This window comes from Rhinoraja longicauda, chromosome 39 (assembly GCF_053455715.1).
Source record: "Rhinoraja longicauda isolate Sanriku21f chromosome 39, sRhiLon1.1, whole genome shotgun sequence".
NCBI classification, from domain to species: domain Eukaryota; kingdom Metazoa; phylum Chordata; class Chondrichthyes; order Rajiformes; family Arhynchobatidae; genus Rhinoraja; species Rhinoraja longicauda.
In genome coordinates, this window is record NC_135991.1 from 8,347,688 (window position 1) to 8,369,380 (window position 21,693).

Sequence of the window (21,693 nt, forward strand, 5' to 3'; positions counted from 1 at the left end):
TCTCAATCAGTACCCCGTTCCTGCCTTCTCCCCATACCCCCTGACTCCGCTATCCTTAGGAGCTCCATATAGCTCTCCCTTGAATGCATTCAGAGAATTGGCCTCCACTGCCTTCTGAGGCAGAGAATTCCACAGATTCACAACTCTCTGACTGAAAAGGTTTTCCCTCATCTCCGTTCTAAATGACCTACCCCTTATTCTTAAACTGTGGCCCCTTATTCGGGACTCCCCCAACATTGGGAACATGTTTCCTGCCTCTAACGTGTCCAACCCCTTAATAATCTGAAGAAGGGTCTCGACCCGAAACGTCACCCATTCCTTCATCCCGAGATGCTGCCTGACCTGCTGAGTTACTCCAGCATTTTGTGAATAAATCGATTAGTACCAGCATCTGCAGTTATTTTCTTATACCCTTAATAATCTTATACGTTTCTATAAGATTTCCTCTCATCCTTCTAAATTCCAGTGTGTACAAGCCTAGTCGCTCCAGTCTTTCAACATATGACAGTCCCGCCATTCCGGGGATTAACCTAGTAAACCTACGCTGCACGCCCTCAATAGCAAGAATGTCCTTCCTCAAATTTGGAGACCAAAACTGCACACAGTACTCCAGGTGCGGTCTCACTAGGGCCCTGTACAACTGCAGAAGGACCTCTTTGCTCCTCTACTCAACTCCTCTTGTTATGAAGGCCAACATGCCATTGGCTTTCTTCACTGCCTGCTGTACCTGCATGCTTGACTAAATAAACTACACTCAAACACAAGGAGTCGACCCACCTTTCCAATATTCCATGTCTTGATCTGCTGAAGTTCCCTCAGGAGCTGTTCATCGTTGCAAGCCTTCAGCTTGTCGATCAGGGCACGGCAATCCGCAGGCTAGAAACAGAGAGTAGAAAACAGTTCAGCTTTACCGGAACATCCTGGCAGTAGGAAAGACCAGGCCAGGTTGGACACGTTGGGCCCAAACCTCTCCTGCATTGGTGCAGCACCCTCTCCCCTCTCACCTCCCCCCCCTCTCCTCCACCTCTCCTCCTCCCCTCCACCCCTGCCTCTTTCTCCTCCCCCTCCCTCCCTCTCCCCCTCTCTCCTCCTCCACCTCTCCTCCTCCCCCTCTCTCCTCCCCCTCCCTCTCCTCCTCCCCTCCCCCTCCCTCCTCCTCCCCCCCCTCTTCTCCGTCCCCCCCTCCCCCCTTTCTCCTCCACCTCCCCCTCCTCTCTCCTCCCCCCCCTCTCTCCCCCTCCCCCCTCTCTCTTCTTCCTCCTCCCCTCTCTCTTCCTCACCCCCTCTCTTCTCCTCCCCCCCCTCCCTCCCCCTCTACCCCCTCTCATCCTCCACCCCCCCCTCCCCTCCTCCCCCTCTCATCCTCTCTCCTCCACCTCCCCTATCTTCCTCCTCCCCTCTCCTCCTCCCCCCCTCTCTCTATGCCCCCGCCTCTCTCTATGCCCCCGCCTCTCCCCTCCCCTCTCTCTTCCCCTCCCCCCTCTCTCCCTCCTCGCCCCCTCATCCCCCTCTCTCCCCTTATCCCCCTCTCTCTCCCCCCTCTCTCTCCCCCTCCCCCCCCCCTCCCCACATCCCCCTCCTCCATCCCCTTCAACCTCCCTTATTCTCCCCCCTACCTCCCTAGGAGATAGATTTAAACTTTAAAAACGTGAATAAGTTTAAAAATATAACACCGATTTCAATGAAACTTCTTCCATTAGCACCAAAGGGACGACGGTGAGTAAGGTGGGCCTAAAATTGTCGCGCTATCGTGCACCGTTTTGGCTGAAGTCCAGGAACAAACAAGAGTTTTAGTATATAGATTTCGTCAAGCTTTAAAGGGTTCAGAGAAGATTTACGAGGATGTTGCCAAGACTAGAGGTGTGAGCTACAGGGAGAGGTTGGGGCAGGCTGGGACTCTATTCCTTGGAGCGCAGGAGGATGAGGGGCGATCTTATAGAGGTGTACAAAATCACGAGAGGAATAGATCGGGCAGAGTCTCTTGCCCAGAGTAGGGGAATCGAGGACCAGAGGACATAGGTTTAAGGTGAAAAGGTTTAACAGGAATCTGAGGAGGTGACTTTTCCACACAGAGGATGGTGGGTGTATGGAACGAGCTGCCGGAGGAGGTAGTTGAGGCTGGGACTATCCCAACGTTTAAGAAACAGTTAGACAGGTACATGGATAGGACGGGTTTGGAAGGATATGGACCAAACGCAAGCAGGTGGGACTAGTGTAGATGGGGCATGTTCGTCAGTGTGGGTAGGTGGGATTAGGGTAGATGGGGCATGTTGGCCGGTGTGGGCAGGTGGGACTAGTGTAGATGGGGCATGTTGGCCGGTGTGGGCGGGTGGGACTAGTGTAGATGGGGCATGTTGGTCGGTGTGGGCAGGTGGGACTAGTGTAGATGGGGCATGTTGGTCGGTGTGGGCAGGTGGGACTAGTGTAGATGGGGCATGTTGGTCGGTGTGGGCAGGTGGGACTAGTGTAGATGGGGCATGTTGGTCGGTGTGGGCAGGTGGGACTAGTGTAGATGGGGCATGTTGGTCGGTGTGGGCAGGTGGGACTAGTGTAGATGGGGCATGTTGCCGGAGACCCGGGTACCATCCTGTCTACCTGTGGAAAGGTCAGACTGGGAGTGGGAGGGGGAGTTGAAGTGCTGAGCCACCGGGAGATCAGGTAGGTTAAAGCGGACTGAGCGGAGGTGTTGAGCGAAACGATCGCCGAGCCTGCGCTTGGTCTCGCCGGTGTAGAGAAGTTGACACCTGGAATGGCGGATGCAGAGGTTGGAGGAGTATAGGAGTATAGGAGCAGGGAGGTTCTGCTGCAGTTGTACAGGGCATTGGTGAGACCACACCTGGAGTATTGCGTACAGTTTTGGTCTCCTAATCTGAGGAAAGACATTCTTGCCATAGAGGGAGTACAGAGAAGGTTCACCAGATTGATTTATTCACAAAATGCTGGAGTAACTCAGCAGGTCAGGCAGCATCTCGGGAGAGAAGGAATGGGTGACGTTTCCTGGGATGGCGGGGCTTTCATATGAAGAAAGACTGGATAGACTCGGCTTGTACTCGCTGGAATTTAGAAGATTGAGGGGGGAATCTTATAGAAACTTACAAAATTCTTAAGGGGTTGGACAGGCTAGATGCGGGAAGATTGTTCCCGATGTTGGGGAAGTCCAGAACAAGGGGTCACAGTTTAAGGATAAGGGGGAAGTCTTTTAGGACCGAGATGAGAACTTTTTTTTTCCACACAGAGTGGTGAATCTGTGGAATTCTCTGCCACAGAGGGTAGTTGAGGCCAGTTCATTGGCTATATTTAAGAGGGAGTTAGATGTGGCCCTTGAGGCTAAAGGGATCAGGGGGTATGGAGAGAAGGCAGGAACGGGTTGGATGATCAGCCATGATCATTTTGAATGGCGGTGCATACAGGCTCGAAGGGCCGAATGGCCTACTCCTGCACCTATTTTCTATGTTTCTATTCTGTGGAACAGGAGATAAAGGCCTGATCATCCGTTCGGCCAAACGGCCCCAACTTACAGCTTCGGTCGGAGTTTTCTTCAGCTTTGTTCTGTCGACTTTCATTTTTCTTTCAGCTTCTACAATCTAGATCTGCAAGGAAAACAAAAACTATTTAGAGCTTGCAGCTAAAACACAGCTACAGTAGCATCTCTTTCAATAAATTACAACTGGTCGAAACATTTCAGAAACTACTTGCAGAAGGAAAAGCAAACGCTTCTGTTTTTAGTAACTGCAATCATAGAAACATGGAACATAGAAAATAGGTGCAGGAGGCCATTTGGCCCTTCGAGCCAGCACCGACATTCATTATGATCATAATAATAATAATAATAATACATTACATTTATATAGCGCTTTTCATATACTCAAAGACGCTTTACAGGGATTTAGAGAACATAGGGAAGTGAATAAATAGATAAATAAGTAAACGAACAGAGAAAGGAGACAGAAGGTGGGGTGACCTTCAGTGGTTGAAGGCAGTACTGAACAGGTGAGACTTCAGTGATGTTTTGAATGTGGTGAGTGTGGAGGAGTCTCTGATGGTTTGAGGTAGTGAGTTCCATAGGGTGGGAGCAGCGATGGAGAAAGCCCTGTCCCCCCAGGATCTGAGTTTGGTCCGGATGTGGGGGGATAGGAGATTGGCAGCAGCAGAGCGGAGGGTGCAGGTGGGAGTGTGCCTGTGGAGGAGGTCGGTCAGGTAGGATGGGGCCAGGTTATGGAGGGCTTTGTAGGTCGTGAGGAGGATTTTGTACTGGATTCTCTGGGGGATGGGGAGCCAGTGGAGTTTGTAAAGGACGGGGGTGATATGGTCACGGATCGGGGTGTGGGTGAGTAGACGGGCAGCGGAGTTTTGAAAGTATTGAAGTTTACTGATGATTTTTGAGGGTGTGCCATAGAGGAGGCTGTTGCAGTAGTCCAGACGGGAGGTGATTAAGGCGTGGATGAGGGTTTCTGCAGCTGTGGAGGAGGCATGGACGGAGACGGGCAATGTTTTTGAGGTGGAAGAAGGCTGTCTTTGTGATGTGTTTGATGTGTTTGTCGAAGGAGAGGGTTTGATCAAAGACGATTCCAAGATTCCGGCTGATCATGGCTGATCATCCACAATCAGTAACCCGTGCCTGCCTTCTCCCCATATCCCTTGATTCCACTAGCCCCTGGAGCTCTATCGAACACTCTCTTAAATCCATCCAGTGAATTGGCCTCCACTGCCCTCTGTGGCAGAGAATTCCACACATACACAACTCTCTGGGTGAAAAAGTTCCTTCGCACCTCAGTTTTAAATGGCCTCCCCTTTATTCTTAGACTGTGTGGCCCCTGGTTCTGGACTCGCCCAACATTGGGAACATTTTTCCTGCATCTAGCTTGTCCAGTCTTTTTATGATTTTGTACGTCTCTATGAGATCCCCTCTCATCCTTCTAAACTCCAGTGAATACAAGCCCAGTCTTTCCAATATTTCCTCATATGTCGCCTCGCTGGTCGGCACGGACTCGGTGGGCCGAAGGGCCTGTTTCCGTCCGCGCTGTATCTTTAAACTGAACTTGCATCAGCCAAAAGGCAGTACAGTGGCAGATCATCCACAATCAGTACCCTGTTCCTGCCATCTCCCCATACCCCCTGACTCCGCTATCATTAAGAGCTCTATCTAGCTCTCTCTTGAAAGCATCCAGAAAATTGGCCTCCACTGCCTTCTGAGGCAGAGAATTCCACAGATTCACAACTCTGAGTGAAAAAGTTTTTCCTCATCTCCGTTCTAAATGGCCTACCCCTTATTCTTAAACTGTGGCCCCTGGTTCTGGACTCCCCCAACATCGGGAACATGTTTCCTGCCTCTAACGTGTCCAACCCCTTAATAATCTTATATGTGTCGATAAGATCCCCTCTCATCCTTCTAAATTCCAGTGTATACAAGCCCAGTCGCTCCAGCCTTTCATCGTATGACAGTCCCGCCATCCCGGGGATTAACCTGGTGAACCTACGCTGCACGCCCTCAATAGCAAGGACGTCCTTCCTCAAATTTGGAGACCAAAACTGCACACGGTACTCCAGGTGCGGTCTCACTAGGGCACTGCAACCAACATCGGGAACATGTTTCCTGCCTCTAGCGTGTCCAATCCCTTAATAATCTTATATGTTTCAATAAAATCCCCTCTCATCCTTCTAACAGGGACAAGCCCTTCAGCCCATCTAGTCATACAGCAGAGTGTGGGAGGAAAGCCCAGAGACAACCCACTCGGTCACAGGGAGAATGTGCAAACTCCGTACACACAGCTCCTGAGGTCAGGATGGATGGAGAAGTGGAAAAATGAAAAGGGGTTAGTGCAGGATGGATAGCATGGACCGGATGGACACAAGGGTCTCTCTCCACGCTCTGACCCTATGAAAGATTGGAAGCTCATCGTTCCTTTACTGACAAAAGAAAACATGAACAGGGCATGGACTAAGTTTAGTTTAGTTTAGAGATAAAGCAGACACAGGCTCTTCGGCCCACCGAGTCTGTACCGACCAGCGATTCCCCGTTCACCCGTATTAAGGGATTGGACACGTTAGAGGCAGGAAACATGTTCCCGATGTTGGGGGAGTCCAGAACCAGGGGCCTCACACAGTTTACGAATAAGGGGTAGGCCATTTAGAACTGAGATGAGGAAAAACTTTTTCAGTCAGAGAGTTGTGAATCTGTGGAATTCTCTGCCTCAGAAGGCAGTGGAGGCCAATTCTCTGAATGCATTCAAGAGAGAGCTGGATAGAGCTCTTAAAGATAGCGGAGTCAGGGGGTATGGGGAGAAGGCAGGAACGGGGTACTGATTGAGAATGATCAGCCATGATCACATTGAATGGCGGTGCTGGCTCGAAGGGCCAAATGGCCTCCTCCTGCACCTGTTGTCTATTGTCACACACTAGTTTAAGAGATATAGCGCGGAAACATGCCCTTCTGCCCACCGAATCCGCGCCGACCAGCGATCCCTGCACACTAACACTATCCTACACACACTAGGGACAATTTACACTTATACCAAGCCAATTAATCTACAAACCCGCACGTCTTTGGAGTGTGGGAGGAAACCGAAGGTCTCGGAGAAAACCCACGCAGGTCGCGGGGAGAACTTACAAACTCCGTACAGACGGCGCCCGTAGTCGGGATGGAACCCGGGTCTCCGGCGCCGTGAGGCAGCAACTCTACCGCTGCGCCACCGTGCAGTCCCGAAGAAACCAGGAAGGTTCAAAACTTTGTGTGCAAAGCCACAGAGGAAAGAAGCATGTGCTCAGGGAACGTCTGTGACCTGCAGTCAAACATGGTCCGCGCTGACCAGCGATCCCTGTACGCAGAAACATAGACAATAGGTGCAGGAGGAGGCCATTCGGCCCTTCGAGCCAGCACCTCATATTTTGCCTGGGCAGCTTGCAGCCCAGCGGTATGAACATCGACTTCTCCAACTTTAGATAGTTCCTCTGTCCCTCTCTTCCCCTCCTCCTTCCCAGATCTCCCTCTATCTTCCTGTCTCCACCTATATCCTTCCTTTGTCCCGCCCCCCGACATCAGTCTGAAGAAGGGTCTCGACCCGAAACATCACCCATTCCTTCTCTCCTGAGATGCTGCCTGACCTGCTGAGTTACTCCAGCATTTTGTGAATAAATAGCTTCGATTTGTACCAGCATCTGCAGTTATTTTCTTATATTATACCGCCATTCATTGCGATCGCGGCTGATCGTCCACAATCAGTGCCCCATGCCTGCCTTCTCCCCATATCCCTTGATTCCGCTAGCCCGTAGAGCTCTATCTAACTCTCTCTTAAATCCATCCAGTGAATCGGCCTCTACTGCAGTAGCACAACCCGACAACCAGGGACAATTTAATTACTTTTTACCAAAGCCAATTTGCCTTCAAACCTGCACGTCTTTGGAGTGTGGGAGGAAACCGGAGCGCCCGGAGAAAACCCACGCAGGTCACGTGGGGAACATACAAACTCCGTACAGACAGCACCCGTAGTCAGGATCGAACCCGGGTCTCTGGCGCCGTGAGGCAGCAACTCTACCGCTGCGCCACCGCGCCGCCCTATTCAATAGTACGGACCCCAAATGAACTTCAAAGGACAAACTGCCTTGATAGCTACTGCCTTTAGGGCGGCACGGTGGCGCAGCGGTAGAGTTGCTGCCTTACAGCGAATGCAGCGCCGGAGACTCGGGTTCGATCCTGACTACGGGCGCCGTCTGTACGGAGTTTGTACGTTCCCCACGTGAGTTTTCCCCGAGATCTTCGGTTTCCTCCCACACTCCAAGGACGTACAGGTATGTAGGTTAATAGGCTGGGCAAATGTAAAAATTGTCCCTAGTGTGTGTAGGATAGTGTTAGTGTGCGGGGATCGCTGGGCGGCGCGGACCCAGTGGGCCGAAGGGCCTGTTTCCCAGCTGTATCTCTAAATCTAAATCTAAAATCTTGACGCACGATCACATCACACGGAGTGAATCAATATCAAAAGCAACACGTGAAAGTGACTCAAATTTGTACGCAAAGGTAGACACAAAATGCTGGAGTAACTAAGCGGGTCAGGCAGCATCTCGGGAGAGAAGGAATGGGTGACGTTTCGGGTCAAGACCTTTCAACAAATCATCCGCCAACATTTCCGTCACCTACAATGGGACCCCACTACTGGCCACATCTTCTCATCCCCTCCCCTTTCTGCGTTCCGCAGAGACCGTTCCCTCCGTAACTCCCTGGTCCACTCGTCCCTTCCTACCCAAACCACCCCATCCCCGGGCACTTTCCCCTGCAACCGCACGAGATGCAACACCTGTCCCTTTACCTCCCCCCTCAACTCCATCCAAGGACCCAAACAATCTTTCCAGGTGAGGCAGAGGTTCACCTGCACCTCTTCCAACCTCATCTATTGCATCCGCTGCTCCAGATGTCAACTTCTTTACATCGGCGAAACCAAGCGCAGGCTCGGCGATTGCTTCGCTCAACACCTGCGCTCGGTCAGCATTAACCAAACTGATCTCCCGGTGGCTGAGCACTTCAACTCCCCCTCCCACTCCCAGTCTGACCTTTCTGTCCTGGGCCTCCTCCAGTGCCATAGTGAGGCCCACCGCAAATTGGAGGAACAGTACCTCATATTTCGCCTGGGCCGCTTGCAGCCCAGTGGTATGAACATTGACTTCTCCAACTTTAGATAGTTCCTCTGTCCCTCTCTTCCCCTTCCTCTTCCCAGTTCTCCCTCTATCTTCCTGTCTCCACCTATATCCTTCCCTTGTCCCACCCCCCCTGACATCAGTCTGAAGGGTCTCGACCCGAAACGTCACCCATTCCCTCTCTCCTGAGATGCTGCCTGACCCGCTGAGTTACTCCAGCATTTTGTGAAATAAACAAGTCACACCAGCTTCTCGTTCTCACCCAACAAATAGGTAACAGAAAGAAAGATAGGTCAGAAGAAGGGTCTCGACCCGAAACATCACCCATTCCTTCTCTCCTTGAGATGCTGCTGAGTTACTCCAGCATTTTGTTAAATAAATACCTTCGATTTGTACCAGCATCTGCAGTTATTTTCTTACACCAAGAAAGCACACTGCCACAACAGGCTTACGAAGTTTGGCATGTCCCCAACAACTCTCACCAACTTCTACAGAGGTGCCGTAGAAAGCATTTTATCACGACGCATCACTACACGGTTTGGGAACAGCTCCATCCGAGACGCGTAAGATATCGCAGAGAATTGTGGACGCAACCCAGACCATCACGCACACAAACCAACCTCCCTTCCATCGACTCCATCTACACCTCACGCTGCCTCGGCAAGGCCAGCAGCCCAGACCGTCGCACGCACGCACAAACAAACCAACCTCCCCTTCCATCGACTCCGTCTACACCTCACGCTGCCTCGGCAAGGCCAGCAGCAGAATCAAGGACCAGTCTCACCCCGGTCGGTCTCTCCCTCTTCTCCCCTCTCCCATCGGGCAAGAGGTGCAGAAGTGTGGAGACGCACACCTCCAGATTCAGGGGCAGTTTCTTCCCAGCTGTTATCAGGCAACTGAACCGTCCTACCACAACCAGAGAGCAGTGCTGAACTACTATCCACCTCTTTGGTGACCCTCGGACTATCTTTGATCAAATTTGCCGGCTTTACCTTGCACTGAACGTTACTCTCTTATCATGTTTCTATAGACTGTAAATGGCTCGATTGTAATCGTATATTGTCTTTCCGCTGACTGGTTAGCACGCAACAAAAGCTTTTCACTGTACCTCGATATAGACGCATCCTAAACTGGACCCCCCCCCCCCCCCCTTTCCTTCTCTCCAGAGATGCTGCCTGTCCCGCTGAGTTACTCCAGCATTTTGTGTCCATCTTCAGTGTAAACCAGGAGGGAGTGGTGGAGAGAGTGATGGAGAGAGTGATGGAGAGAGTGATGGAGAGAGTGATGGAGAGAGTGATGGAGTGTGTGATCGAGTGAGTAATCGAGTGATACAGCGTGGAAACAGGCCCTTCGGCCCAACTTGCCCACACCGACCAACATGCCCCATCTACACTAGTCCCACCTGCCCGCGTTTGGTCCATGTCCCTCCAAACCCGTCCTATCCACGTACCTGTCTAACAGTTTCTTAAACATTGGGATAGTCCCAGCCTCAACTACCTTCTCCAGCAGCTTGTTCCATACACCCACCACCCTTTGTGTAAAAACGTTACCCCTCAGATTCCTATTAAATCTTTTCCCCTTCACCTTGAACCTGTGTCCTCTGGTCCTCGATTCCCCTACTCTGGGCAAGAGACTCTGTGCGTCTACCCGATCTATTCCTCTCGTGATTTTGTACACCTCTATAAGATCACCCCTCATCCTCCTGCGCTCCAGGGAATAGAGACCCAGCCTGCTCAACCTCTCCCTGTAGCTCACACCCTCTAGTCCTGGCAACATCCTCGTATCTGCACCTGAACTGAACTGATTCTTCGGATAGCACAGGTGTTTAACGCGCTTTGAAAAGCAAGCAGCATCTAATCAGTCCCTCAAAACCCTGGAAGCTTTTACATCGGAAAGATGGGAACCTTCAGTGGAATTGGCATAAAAGCTGTGTTATCCATTATTCATCAATCTAAGTGTATTTTTAGATGTACAAATCCTCTGGTTATTTGGTGCTCAGATCTTGCATGTGTGTGAACAGCTAGTGCTAAATTAAAATCATCCTCGACTTGGTACGGTAATGCATAGGATGGAACTGCAGATGCTGGTTTAAACCGAAGATAGACACAAAACGCTGGAGTAACTCGGCGGGACAGGCAGCATCTCTGGAGAGAAGGAATCGTTAGCAAATTTGCAGACGATACAAAGCTGGGTGGCAGTGTGAACTGTGAGGAGGATGCTGTGAGGTTGCAGGGTGACTTGGACAGGTTGTGTGAGTGGGCGGATGCATGGCAGATGCAGTTTAATGTGGATAAGTGTGAGGTTATCCACTTTGGTGGTAAGAATAGGAAAGCAGATTATTATCTGAATGGTTCTATGTTTCTATGTGTCAAGTTAGGAAAAGGGGACGTACAACGAGATCTGGGTGTCCTAGTGCATCAGTCACTGAAAGGAAGCATGCAGGTACAGCAGGCAGTGAAGAAAGCCAATGGCATGTTGGCCTTCATAACAAGAGGAGTTGAGTATAGGAGCAAAGAGGTCCTTCTGCAGTTGTACAGGGCCCTCGTGAGACCTCACCTGGAGTACTGTGTGCAGTTTTAGTCTCCTAGTTTGAGTCTAGGAGCAAAAAGGTCCTTCTGCAGTTGTACAGGGCCCTAGTGAGACCGCACCTGGAGTACTTTGTGCAGTTTTGGTCTCCAAATTTGAGGAAGGATATTCTTGCTATTGAGGGCGCGCTGCGTAGGTTTACTAGGTTAATTCCCGGAATGGCGGGATTGTCGTATGTTGAAAGACTGGAGCGACTAGGCTTGTGTACACTGGAATTTGGAAGGATGAGAGGGGATCTTATCGAAACATATAAGATTATTAAGGGGTTGGACACGTTAGAGGCAGGAAACATGTTCCCAATGTTGGGGGAGCCCAGAACCAGGGGCCACAGTTTAAGAATAAGGGGTAGGCCATTTAGAACGGAGATGAGGGAAAACTTTTTCAGTCAGAGAGTTGTGAATCTGTGGAATTCTCTGCCTCAGAAGGCAGTGGAGGCCAATTCTCTGGATGCATTCAAGAGAGAGCTAGGTAGAGCTCTTAAGTATAGCGGAGTCAGGTGGTATGGGGAGAAGGCAGGAACGGGGTACTGATTGAGAACGATCAGCCATGATCACATGGAATGGCGGTGCTGGCTCGAAGGGCCAAATGGCCTCCTCCTGCACTTATTGTCTATTGTCTATCTTCCTGTCTCCACCTATATCCTTCCTTTGTCCCGCCCCCCCGACATCAGTCTGAAGAAGGGTCTCGACCCGAAACGTCACCCATTCCTTCTCTCCTGAGATGCTGCCTGACCTGCTGAGTTACTCCAGCATGTTGTGAATAAATACCTTCGATTTGTACCAGCATCTGCAGTTATTTTCTTACACTACTGAATCTATCATATGATCAGTCTGAAGAAGGGTCTTGACCCGAAACGTCACCCATTCCCTCTCTCCTAGATGCTGCCTGACCCGCTGAGTTACTCCAGCATTTTGTGATACCGATTTGTACCAGCATCTGCAGTTATTTTCCTACACTATTTTTTTTTGGGATCTAAACTCTGGAACCCACAGTACAAGGAATAACATTTAGCTTAGCTTAGTTTAAAGATACAGCATGGAAACAGGCCCTTCGGCCCATCGAGTCCGCACCGACCAGCGATCCCCGCACACGAACATTATCCTACACAGCCTAGGGCCAATTTACAATTATACCAAGCCAATTAACATCTTTGGAGTGTGGGAGGAAACCGGAAAGCACATTTTAAATTGCCAATCTGCTTATTCAACATTGCCTTTTTGCACCTGAGCCGTGAGCTATTGGTTTATCATCACGCTGGTCACAAGATGTCCTGATTCATCGTCACAGCGGTAAAGTTGCTGCCTCACAGCGCCGGAGATCCGGGTTCTTTTCCCAGCGCTGTCTGCACGGAGTTTGTACGTTCCCTCCGTGGGGTTTTCTCCGAGATCTTCGGTTTCCTCCCACACTCCAAAGACGTGCGGGTTTGTCGGTTAATTGGCTTTGGTAAAGTTGTAAATTGTCCCGAGTCCGTGTAGGGTAGTGTTAGCGTGCGGGGCGGACTCGGTGGGCCGAAGGGCCTGTTTCCCTGCTGTATCTCTAAACTAAACTAGTTTAACAGGGATTGAAACACTTCTTAGACAATAGGTGCAGGAGGAGGCCATTTGGCCCTTCGAGCCAGCACCGCCATTCAATGTGATTATGGCTGATCATTCTCAATCAGTACCCCGTTCCTGCCTTCTCCCCATACCCCCTGACTCCGCTATCCTTAAGAGCTCTATCTAGCTCTCTCTTGAATGCATTCAGAGAATTGGCCTCCACTGCCTTCTGAGGCAGAGAATTCCACAGATTCACAACTCTCTGACTGAAAAGGTTTTTCCTCATCTCCGTTCTAAATGACCGACCCCTTATTCTTAAACTGTGGCCCCTTGTTCTGGACTCCCCCAACATTGGGAACATGTTTCCTGCCTTTAACGTGTCCAACCCCTTAATAATCTTATACGTTTCGATAAGATCCCCTCTCATCCTTCTAAATTCCAGTGTATACAAGCCTAGTCGCTCCAGTCTTTCAACATACGACAGTCCCGCCATTCCGGGAATTAACCTAGTAAACCTACGCTGCACGCCCTCAATAGCAAGAACATCCTTCCTCAAATTTGGAGACCAAAACTGCACACAGTACTCCAGGTGCGGTCTCACTAGGGCCCTGTACAACTGCAGAAGGACCTCTTTGCTCCTATACTCAACTCCTCTTGTTATGAAGGCCAACATTCCATTGGCTTTCTTCACTGCCTGCTGTACCTGCATGCTTCCTTTCAGTGACTGATGCTTTCAGTGACTCTTGCCTTCAAATCAAATGCTGGCTGTTTCAGTTTCAGTTTAGTTTATTGTCACGTGTTCCAAAGAACAGTCCAAAGCTGTTGGTGCGTGCAATTTAAAACAAAATTGTTTATAAAGTCTTATCAAAGTGACCCTTTAATAGTGCAGGAAAATAACTGCAGATGCTGGTACAAATCGAAGGTATCACAAAATGCCGGAGTAACTCAGGACAGGCAGCATAGAGGAGAGAGGGAATGGGTGGGAGAGAGAGGGAGAGAAGGAGAGAGGGAATGGGTGGGAGAGAGAGGGAGAGAGGGAATGGGTGGGCAGAGGGAAAGGGAATGGGGGGACAGAGAGGAGGACAGAGACGGGGACAGAGCTCTAGCAGAACCCTGGTGTTCATTACAAGTCTACACAGTTTATTTTCTTTTTTTTTCCTTTCTCTCTTTTCGATCCAATTTCTCCGTTGGCAAACACGACTTTGGCAAAGTGAAAAACGCGGAAATAGACAATAGGTGCAGGAGGAGGCCATTCGGCCCTTCGAGCCAGCACCGCCATTCAATGTGATCACGGCTGATCATTCTCAATCAGTACCCCGTTCCTGCTCTCTCCCCATACCCCCTGACTCCGCTATCCTTAAGAGCTCTATCCAGCTCTCTCGTGAATGCATTCAGAGAACTGGCCTCCACTGCCTTCTGAGGCAGAGAATTCCACAGATTCACAACTCTCTGACTGAAAAAGTTTTTCCTCATCTCCGTTCTAAATGGCCGACCCCTTATTCTTAAACTGTGGCCCCTTGTTCTGGACTCCCCCAACATTGGGAACATGTTTCCTGCCTCTAACGTGTCCAATCCCTTAATAATCTTATACGTTTCGAAAAGATCCCCTCTCATCCTTCTAAATTCCGGTGTATATAAGCCTAGTCGCTTCAACAATCGTGCAAAAATCGCGGAAAAAGGATTTTAAAAACACGGAAGTCCGGTAAAAAAAACACGTGCCTGAAGAGAGTTTGTGCTCAAAGCGTAAATGTAGGTGAACAGGCACAAGGGCATTAAGCGAACAGTATTAAGTTTTCGGACTTGAGCCAAATTGTACTTTGAACGAGCTCTGGGATACAGAGGGAAGCCACAAAATGTTGAAAGACTGGAGCGACTCGGCTTGATTACACTGGAATTTAGAAGGATGAGAGGGAATCTTATCGAAACGTATGATTATTAAGGGGTTGGACACGTTAGAGGCAGGAAACATGTTCCCAATGTTGGGGGAGTCCAGAACCAAGGGGCCACAGTTTAAGAATAAGGGGTCGGCCATTTAGAATGGAGATGAGGAAAAACTTTTTCAGTCAGAGAGTTGTGAATCTGTGGAATTCTCTGCTTCAGAGGGCAGTGGAGGCCAATTCTCTGAATGCATTCAAGAGAGAGCTGGATAGAGCTCTTAAGGATAGCGGAGTCAGTGGGTATGGGGAGAAGGCAGGAATGGGGTACTGATTGAGAATGATCAGCCATGATCACATTGAATGGCGGTGCTGGCTCGAAGGGCCGAATGGCCTTCTCCTGCACCTATTGTCTATACCATTACGACAGAAATGAGGCACCACACTCAGAATGCAGTCCATATCCGGATTACGCTGCCTCAGGAAGGTGATAAAATTAAGATTTTAAAAGACTTTTGGACAGGTGTATTTAGTTTAGAGATATTTAAGGCGGTCACGGTGGCGCAGCGGTAAAGTTGCCGCCTTACAGCGAATGCAGCGCCGGAGACCCGGGTTCCATCCCGACTACGGGCGCTGTCTGTGTGGAGTTTGTACGTTCTCCCCGTGACCTGCGTGGGTTTTCTCCCAGATCCCCGCTTTCCTCCCACACTCCAAAGACGTGCAGGTTTGTAGGTTAATTGGCTGGGTAAATGTAAAAAAGTGTCCCTAGTGGGGTTAGGGTAGTGTTAATGTGCGGGAATCGCTGGTCGGCGCGGACCCGATGGGCCGAAAGAGCCTGTTTCCGCGCTGTATATCTAACCTATCTAATACAACCTGCAAACAGGCCCTTCGGCCCACCGAATTTGCACCAACAAACGATTTGTAACAAGGACAGAATCCCCCTCGTTCTCACCTTCCACCCCACCAGCCAGCGGATCCAACAAATCATCCGCCAACATTTCCGTCACCTACAACGGGACCGCACTACTGGCCATATCTTCCCATCCCCTCCCCTCTCTGCGTTCCGCAGAGACCGTTCCCTCCGTAACTCCCTGGTCCACTCGTCCCTTGCTACCCAAACCACCCCATCCCCGGGCACTTTCCCCTGCAACCGCACGAGATGCAACACCTGTCCCTTTACCTCCCCCCTCAACTCCATCCAAGGACCCAAACAGTCTTTCCAGGTGAGACAGAGGTTCACCTGCACCTCCTCCAACCTCATCTATTGCATCCGCTGCTCCAGACGTCAACTTCTCTACATCGGCGAAACCAAACGCAGGCTCGGCGATCGTTTCGCTCAACACCTTCGCTCAGTCCGCCTTAACCAACCTGATCTCCCTGTGGCTCAGCACTTCAACTCCCCCTCCCACTCCCAGTCTGACCTTTCTGTCCTGGGCCTCCTCCAGTGCCATAGTGAGGCCCACCGCAAATTGGAGGAACAGCACCTCATATTTCGCTTGGGCAGCTTGCAGACCAGCGGTATGAACATTGACTTCTCCAACTTTAGATAGTATAAGAAAATAACTGCAGATGCTGGCACAAATCGAAGGTATTTATTCACAAAATGCTGGAGTAACTCAGCAGGTCAGGCAGCATCTCAGGAGAGAAGGAATGGGTGACGTTTCAGGTTCTTCCCCTCCCCCTTCCCAGATCTCCTTCTATCTTCCTGTCTCCACCTATATCCTTCCTTTGTCCCGCCCCCCTGACATCAGTCTGAAGAAGGGTCTCGACCCCAAACGTCACCCATTCCCTCTCTCCCGAGATGCTGCCTGACCTGCTGAGTTACTCCAGCATTTTGTGAATGTAAGTTGCTGCCTTACAGCGAATGCAGAGCAGGAGACCCGGGTTCCATCCCGACTACGGGCGCCGTCTGTACGGAGTTTGTACGTTCTCTCCGCGACCTGCGTGGGTTTCCTCCGAGATCTTCGGTTTCCTCCCACACTGTCTTTGTGTTTTTATGTTGTTTTTTTTGTTGTTGTCTCGATTGTAGTGTAAATGTGATGTAGTTTTTTGGGGGTTGTGTACTATGGGTGGGGGGGGGACTGTAAATATAAAATGGTCTCTTCCGAACGGAGACGCGACCTTTTGTTCTGTGTCGTGTCTCCGTTCCCGCTGCGGGAAGAAGGGTCTCGAACCGAAACGTCACCCATTCCTTCTTTCCCAAGATGCTGCCTGACCTGTTGAGTTACTCCAGCATTTTGTGAAATAAATACCTTCGATCTGTACCAGCATCTGCAGTTATTTTCTTACTTAGTCTGAAGAAGGGTCTCGGCCCGAAATGTCACCCATTCCTTCTCTCCTTGAGATGCTGCTGAGTTACTCCAGCATTTTGTGAAATAAATACCTTCAATTTGTACCAGCATCTGCAGTTATTTTCTTACAGAAGGCTAAGGAGGTTCTACAGATGCGCAGCGGAGAGCATTTTATCGGGATGCATCACGGCACGGGTTTGGGAACGGCTCCATCCGAGACCCGCGAGAAATTGCAGAGAGTCATGGACGCGGCCCAGACCGTCACGCACACACAAACCAGACAGGCTGCATCTCTGCAGAGAAGGAATGGATGACGTTTCGGGTCGAGACCCTCCTTCGTGCCAGTGATGCTCCCTGCCTGATGTTGGCAAGCTAAACCATTCCACACTACCACATAGGGAACTACAAGTTCACAAATGCATACAGTTATCTACACCACATGGGAGCGCAGTGGCACAGCTGGTAAAGTGTGTACACGCACGCACACACACACACATTGCACGTTCTTCCTATGCCCTCGACAGTAGACAATAGACAATAGGCGCAGGAGGAGGCCATTCGGTCCTTCGAGCCAGCACCGCCATTCAACGTGATCACGGCTGATCATCCACAATCAGTACCCCGTTCCTGCCTTCTCCCCATACCCCCTGACTCTGCTATCCTTAAGAGCTCTATCTAGCTCTCTCTTGAATGCATTGAACTGTGGCCCCAGGTTCTGGACTTCCCCCAACATTGCGAACATGTTTCCTGCCTCTATCGTGTCCAACCCCTTAATAATCTTATATGTTCACCAGGTTAATTCCCGGAATGGCGGGACTGTCATACGTTGAATGATTGGAGCGACTAGGCTTGTATATGCTGGAATTTAGGAAGAGAGGGGATCTTATTGAAACATGTAAGATTATCCAAAAGACATCTTTACTACCCCTTGCATCTTTCATCGGCAATGACCACACAGCCGACACTGTGTAACCCAACAGCAAAAACGTTTCAGTAAGCTGCTACAATAATTTCGATAAGATCCCCTCTCATCCTTCTAAATTCCAGTGTCTTTCAACGTATGACAGTCCCGCCATTGCGGGAATTAACCTAGTGAACCTACGCTGCACGCCCTCAATGGCTCGATTGTAATCATGTACAGTCTTTCCGCTGACTGGCTAGCACGCAAACAAAAGCCGTTCACTGTACCTCGGTACACATGACAATAAACTAAACTGAACTGGAAGGCCGCAGGCGGCTCGGCCGCGGGGCCTTCCATCGCCCGGTGCGGCGAGGCCACGGGACTGAACAGCGCCCGGCGCGGCTCGGCCGCGGAACTTTCCAGCGCGGCGCGGCCGCGTGACTTTCCATCGCCCGGTGCGGCTCGGCCGCGTGGACTTTCCATCTCCTTGCGGGGACTGTGCGGGTCGGTCGCCTCGGTAAGGGTCGAGTTGTCTGTACGTGGGAGGGGCATGGGGGAAGAGAGAGGGGACGTTTTTGGCCTCCATCACAGTGAGGGGGTGTTTGGAGTCACTGTGATGGATGTTTGTGTTGGGGTTGTGTCTTGTGTTTTTGGTACTGCTGGCTAAGTAATCTCGTTCGGAACGAATGACAAATAAAGCTATTTTGGATTTTTTGGGGATTTTTGGAAGAGATGTGAAAAGGTTATCGAACAAACGACCGAGTTGAGAAATCGATGGGGAGGCAGGCGAGAGAACGGAAAGCAGAGTTGTGTTTGTTTGTGCACACCAGCCAGAGAGGCTCGCGACATTTAATGGAAAGTGCAGATTGCACAACATTTTGTTTACAGCCCGTGGCTTTGCCCAACTGAAGTGGGCTGTCACGAAAATACTCAGTATTGCTCGCAAGTTTGCACATGAGCATGTCATCATGTGCAGTCTGGAGGCCAGCGTTTCCTGCACTGGCCGACCAGAATTATTTACGAGCCCTGGAGAAAGTAAAATGCTTGCCTTTATAAATCAGAGCATCGAATATAGAAGTTGGGATGTAATGTTAAAATTGTACAGGGCATTGGTGAGGCCGAATCTGGAGTATGGTGTGCAGTTCTGGTCGCCAAATTATAGGAAGGATGTCGACAAAATGGAGAGGGCACAGAGGAGATTTACTAGAATGTTGCCTGGGTTTCAGCACTTAAGCTACAGAGAGAGGTTGAACAGGTTGGGTCTTTATTCTTTGGAGCGTAGAAGGTTGAGGGAGGACTTATAACATATAACAACTACAGCATGGAAACAGGCCTGTCCGGCCCTACCAGTCCACGCCGACCATTCTCCCTGACCTAGTCTCATCTACCTGCACTCAGACCATAACCCTCCAACCCCCTCCTATCCATATACCTATCCAATTTACTTTTAAATAATAAAATCGAGCCAGCCTCCACCACTTCCACCGGAAGCCCATTCCATACAGCCACAACCCTCTGAGTAAAGAAGTTCCCCCTCATGTTACCCCTAAACCTTTGTCCCTCAATTCTGAAGCTATGTCCCCTTGTTGGAATCTTCCCCACTCTCAAAGGGAAAAGCCTACCCACGTCAACTCTGTCCGTCCCTCTCAAAATTTTAAAAACCTCTATCAAGTCCCCCCTCAACCTTCTACGCTCCAAAGAATAAAGACCCAACCTGTTCAACCTCTCTCTGTAGCCTAAGTGCTGAAACCCAGGCAACATTCTAGTAAAAATTTGATAGAGGTTTTTTAAATTTTAAGAGGGACGGACAGAGTTGACATGGGTAGGCTTTTCCCTTTGAGAGTGGGGAAGATTCCAACAAGGGGACATAACTTCAGAATTAAGGGACAAAAGTTTAGGGGTAACATGAGGGGTAACTTCTTTACTCGGAGGGTGGTGGCTGTGTGGAATGAGCTTCCGGTGGAAGTGGTGGAGGCAGGCTCGATTTTATTATTTAAGAGTAAATTGGATGGGTATATGGATGGGAGAGGATTGGAGGGTTATGGTCTGAGAGCAGGTAGATGAGACTAGGTCAGAGAAAGTGGTCGGCGTGGACTGGTAGGGCCGAACGGGCCTGTTTCCGTGCTGTAATTGTTATATGGTTACATGGTTATATGGATAAAACAGATCGGCCAGTGCACGCAGGAAACAGTGGCAAAACTCCCCAGACCCCAATCGGTAAGATTGCAATAGCTCAAAGAACTAAACGAAACCAGGGGTCATCATGTGTGGCACAGAGGCACGCTAGAGTTAATAGACAATAGACAAAAGGTGCAGGAGGAGGCCATTCGGCCCCTTCGAGCCAGCACCGCCATTCACAGTGATCATGGCCGATCGTCCACTCACAAAATGCTGGAGTACTCAGCAGGTCAGGCAGCATCTCAGGAGAGAAGGAATGATCATCCACAATCAGTACCCCGTTCCTGCCTTCTCCCCGTACCCCCTGACTCCGCTATCTTTAAGAGTATCTAGCTCTCTCTTGAAAGCATCCAGAGAATTGGCCTCCACTGCCTTCTGAGGCAGAGAATTCCAGATCCGCAACACTCTGGGTGAAAAAGGTTTCTCCTCATCTCCGTTCTAAATGGCCGACCCCTTATTCTGAAACTGCATGTGGCCCCTGGTTCTGGACTCCCCCAACATCGGGAACATGTTTCCTGCCTCTAGAGCGTGTCCAATCCCTTAATAATCTTATATGCTTCAATAAGAGTGTAGGATAGTGTTAGTGTGTGGGGGATTGATGCCTTACAGCGCCAGAGACCCGGGTTCGATCCCGACTAAGGGGGCTGTCTGTACGATGTTTGTACGTCTAGTCTGTGACCACGAGGGTTTTCTCCGGGTACTCCGGTTTTCACCCACACTCCGAGGACACACAGGTTTGTAGTTTAATTGCCCTTGTAGTTTTAGTTTTCCGTTTTAGAGATACAGCGCGCAAACAGGCCCTTCGGCCCACCGGGTCCGTGCCGACCGGCGATTTCCACACATTAACACTATCCCACACACACCAAGGACAATTTCTACATTTACCAAGCCAATTTGCCTACAAACCAGCACGTCATTGGAGTGTGGGAGGAAACCGAAGATCTCGGAGAAAACCCACACAGGTCACGGGGAGAACGTACAAACTCCGTACAGACAGCGCCCGTAGTCGGGTTGGAACCCGGGTCTCCGGCGCTGTCAGGCAGCAACTCTACCGCTGCACCACCGTGCCACAAGTCCTCTGGAAATTGTCCCTGACGTGTACGATAGAACTAGTGTACTGGTGAGTGGGCGGATGCATGGCAGATGCAGTTTAATGTGGATAAGTGTGAGGTTATCCACTTTGGTGGTAAGAATAGGAAGGCAGAGTATTATCTGAATTGTGTCAAGTTAGGAAAAGGGGACGTACAACGAGATCTTGGTGTCTTAGTGCAGCAGTTACTGAAAGGAAGCATGCAGGTACAGCAGGCAGTGAAGAAAGCCAATGGAATGTTGGCCTTCATAACAAGAGGAGTTGAGTATAGGAGCAAAGAGGTCCTTCTGCAGTTGTACAGGGCCCTAGTGAGACCGCACCTGGAGTACTGTGGGCAGTTTTGGTCTCCAAATTTGAGGAAGGATATTCTTGCTATTGAGGGCGTGCAGCGTAGGTTTACTAGGTTAAATCCCGGAATGGCGAGACTGTCATATGTTGAAAGACTGGAGCGACTAGGCTTGTATACGCTGGAATTTAGAAGGATGAGAGGAGATCTTATCGAAATGTATAAGATTATTAAGGGGTTGGACACGTTAGAGGCAGGAAACATGTTCCCAATGTTGGGGGAGTCCAGAACCAGGGGCCACAGTTTAAGAATAAGGGGTAGGCCATT

At 50.2% G+C, this 21,693-nt stretch overlaps 1 protein-coding gene across 1 annotated transcript in view; it reads right to left on the reverse strand.

Annotated features, from left to right (window-relative positions):
* The window catches only part of LOC144611183 (E3 ubiquitin-protein ligase HUWE1-like), a 231,474-nt gene that overhangs the window by 189,911 nt on the left and 19,870 nt on the right, over positions 1 to 21,693 (reverse strand). Inside the window, 2 exon segments of the mRNA XM_078430236.1 lie at positions 778 to 876; positions 3,519 to 3,590. Of these exon segments, the coding sequence (XP_078286362.1) occupies positions 778 to 876; positions 3,519 to 3,563 (144 nt within the window). The 5' untranslated portion in view covers positions 3,564 to 3,590.